Source organism: Amblyomma americanum, chromosome 2 (assembly GCF_052857255.1).
Source record: "Amblyomma americanum isolate KBUSLIRL-KWMA chromosome 2, ASM5285725v1, whole genome shotgun sequence".
NCBI classification, from domain to species: domain Eukaryota; kingdom Metazoa; phylum Arthropoda; class Arachnida; order Ixodida; family Ixodidae; genus Amblyomma; species Amblyomma americanum.
The window spans coordinates 189,887,808-189,889,937 of record NC_135498.1 but is presented as its reverse complement, the minus strand read 5'-3'; the positions used below and the strand labels follow the sequence as shown (position 1 = coordinate 189,889,937).

At 48.4% G+C, this 2,130-nt stretch overlaps 1 protein-coding gene across 1 annotated transcript in view; it reads right to left on the bottom strand.

Annotated features, from left to right (window-relative positions):
- Positions 1-1,908: 1,908 nt before the first annotated feature.
- The window catches only part of LOC144120310 (neprilysin-1-like), a 78,318-nt gene continuing 78,096 nt past the window's right edge, over positions 1,909-2,130 (bottom strand). Inside the window, exon 6 of the mRNA XM_077652696.1 lies at positions 1,909-2,130. This exon is cut by the window's right edge and continues 308 nt beyond it. Within this exon, the coding sequence (XP_077508822.1) occupies positions 2,097-2,130 (34 nt within the window). The 3' untranslated portion in view covers positions 1,909-2,096.

Below are 2,130 nucleotides of genomic sequence, written 5' to 3'. Positions count from 1 at the left end.
ATGGCGCAGTATCTGTCTCATATATCTTTGGACACCTGATTAGAATTAGGTTCCCACGGGACAACCGCAACCGAGGCTTTACAGGTGGATATGGGCTGGGCATCGTTCGAAGCCCAGGAAGCTCAGAGTAAAATTCTATATGAAGAACGCCTGAGGAAATTGGACGATAACAGGTAAGCAGCTAAAGTATTCAAACACTTATACAGAAAGAGCATTGACACACAATGGCGGAAAAGAACAAGGGAGCTAAACAGTAAGTATACCAGACCCGAGGACAGAGGAAGACCATTAAATGACAGGTTAGAAACGAGGAAGGTAAAAATTGGATAAATTCAATACATAAGAAGCACTGTGTAGAACTATATCGATCGTGAAAAAGGTAGATCAGGAAGGAAACGTTTGATGATAACTCAAGAGGCAGTGCCCTACATTTGAAGCTTTGTCTGGGTGCCTTAGAATGCGCATCTACAAAAAGAAATTTAACGAACAGTATGACACATGTGCTTTGTGTGGTAAATCTGTAGAAACAATACAACACCTCATACTCAAATGTGATAGTATCCCTCCCGATGTCGATGCAGGCACAGTCACTATTCCTGAGGTCCTAGGGCTCAGAGATAAAAATGGCCATGTAAATAAATCTGCGGTGGAAATTTAAAAAAAAAGACGATTGATAGATTGGTGGCTCAAAAGCGGAGAGGTGACATAAGGTTATAAGTGCTGGAAGACGCATTTAAATAAAATTGCGAGTTTTCGTAACAACTTACAACGCAGTTGAGCAAAGATAAAGCGGAAAAGAAAACTGAGCATGGTGTCAACGGCGATCACCCCGTTTCAAAGAGGATGCCCCTACCTTCCATCCATCCATGTTTTGATGATGAAGATGAATTTTTATGGCGCAAGCGCAGCTTTGGCGAAAGAACGCCATGGCACAAGGTAGATTTCATACACAATTAAGGTGGGGTCACAACCCATTTCCTAAGGATTTCACCCGATAGTAAGCCGAGCACCAGGAAGGGAAAAGCTTGTACCCGTTGTATCACACGTGCGTACCCGGCGGCACTGGGGTCGAACCTCGCACCTCCCGCACACGATGCGGATGCTCATACGACTAGGCCACCGCAGCGGTTACCCATTCATGTTTGAAAAGTGGTAATGTTAGGAGTGGCGCAACGTTCTGCAAAATAGCAGCATTTAGCGTACGTAAGCGTGCATACGATTACAGTACGCACACAGCATCGATTAACCTCTTGCCATATCCGTGTACACCGTGAGCAGATGACAAGCGGCGAGATGGTGGCCGGGAAATGTGAACGACGCAGCATTTCGGCGGCCGCGGATTTCGCTCCCTGTCGCCGCTGAATGACCAAGTGTGAACGAGCCCTCAACCGGAGAAGCTCCGGTCCGGACGTCATATCACGTGATGCGCCGCCACCGTCGCTGCGCGGCGCGCTGAACCCCGCATCGCCAGGTGTGGTCGCATCACTAACCGCGTGACTCTCCATTCGCCTAAAGAGGAGACGGGTCAGCTGCCCACGTTCAGTTTCGCCATGGAGGAGAGCGCGGCGGGCAGTGCGGTAGTAACGCCCAAGATAACCGTGCGCTATAGCCACCAGGCTGAGTCGAAGCACCCTGCAGACGTGGCTCGACGGGCTGCGGTGTTGAGGAGAAAGCGAGAAGCTCGTCGTGCGAAAGAAGCAGCCTAAACAGAGTAAGGACGCGAGCAACGATTCGCTAAGCGGAGGTTGTGAGCCAGGGAAAAGCGACAGAGGAAGACCTAGGCAGAAGCTACTAACTGCCAGTGCTATAGCTTTAACTAGTTTTTAGAACAGTGAAACCATTGCCATTTTTTATGTTTAGGTGCCAAGAATGTTCAGTATACAAAAGGCCTAGTTCCTGAGTTCACAACAATTCGCTGGTTGTTTTGATGAACAAACTACATGAAATTCGAGAGCAGATGCAGCATGTGAAAATATCGTGTAAATCAGCAGGTGTCCAGTCAGTTCTCGCGGGGACGGATGCACATCAAATGTTTTTTGCCTTTAAGCTGCAAGCGCACAAAGGCGAGTGTCGACATGAGGTCAAACGACAATGGATCAGGCCCAGAGTGCACACTTGTTGGGCGGGTTC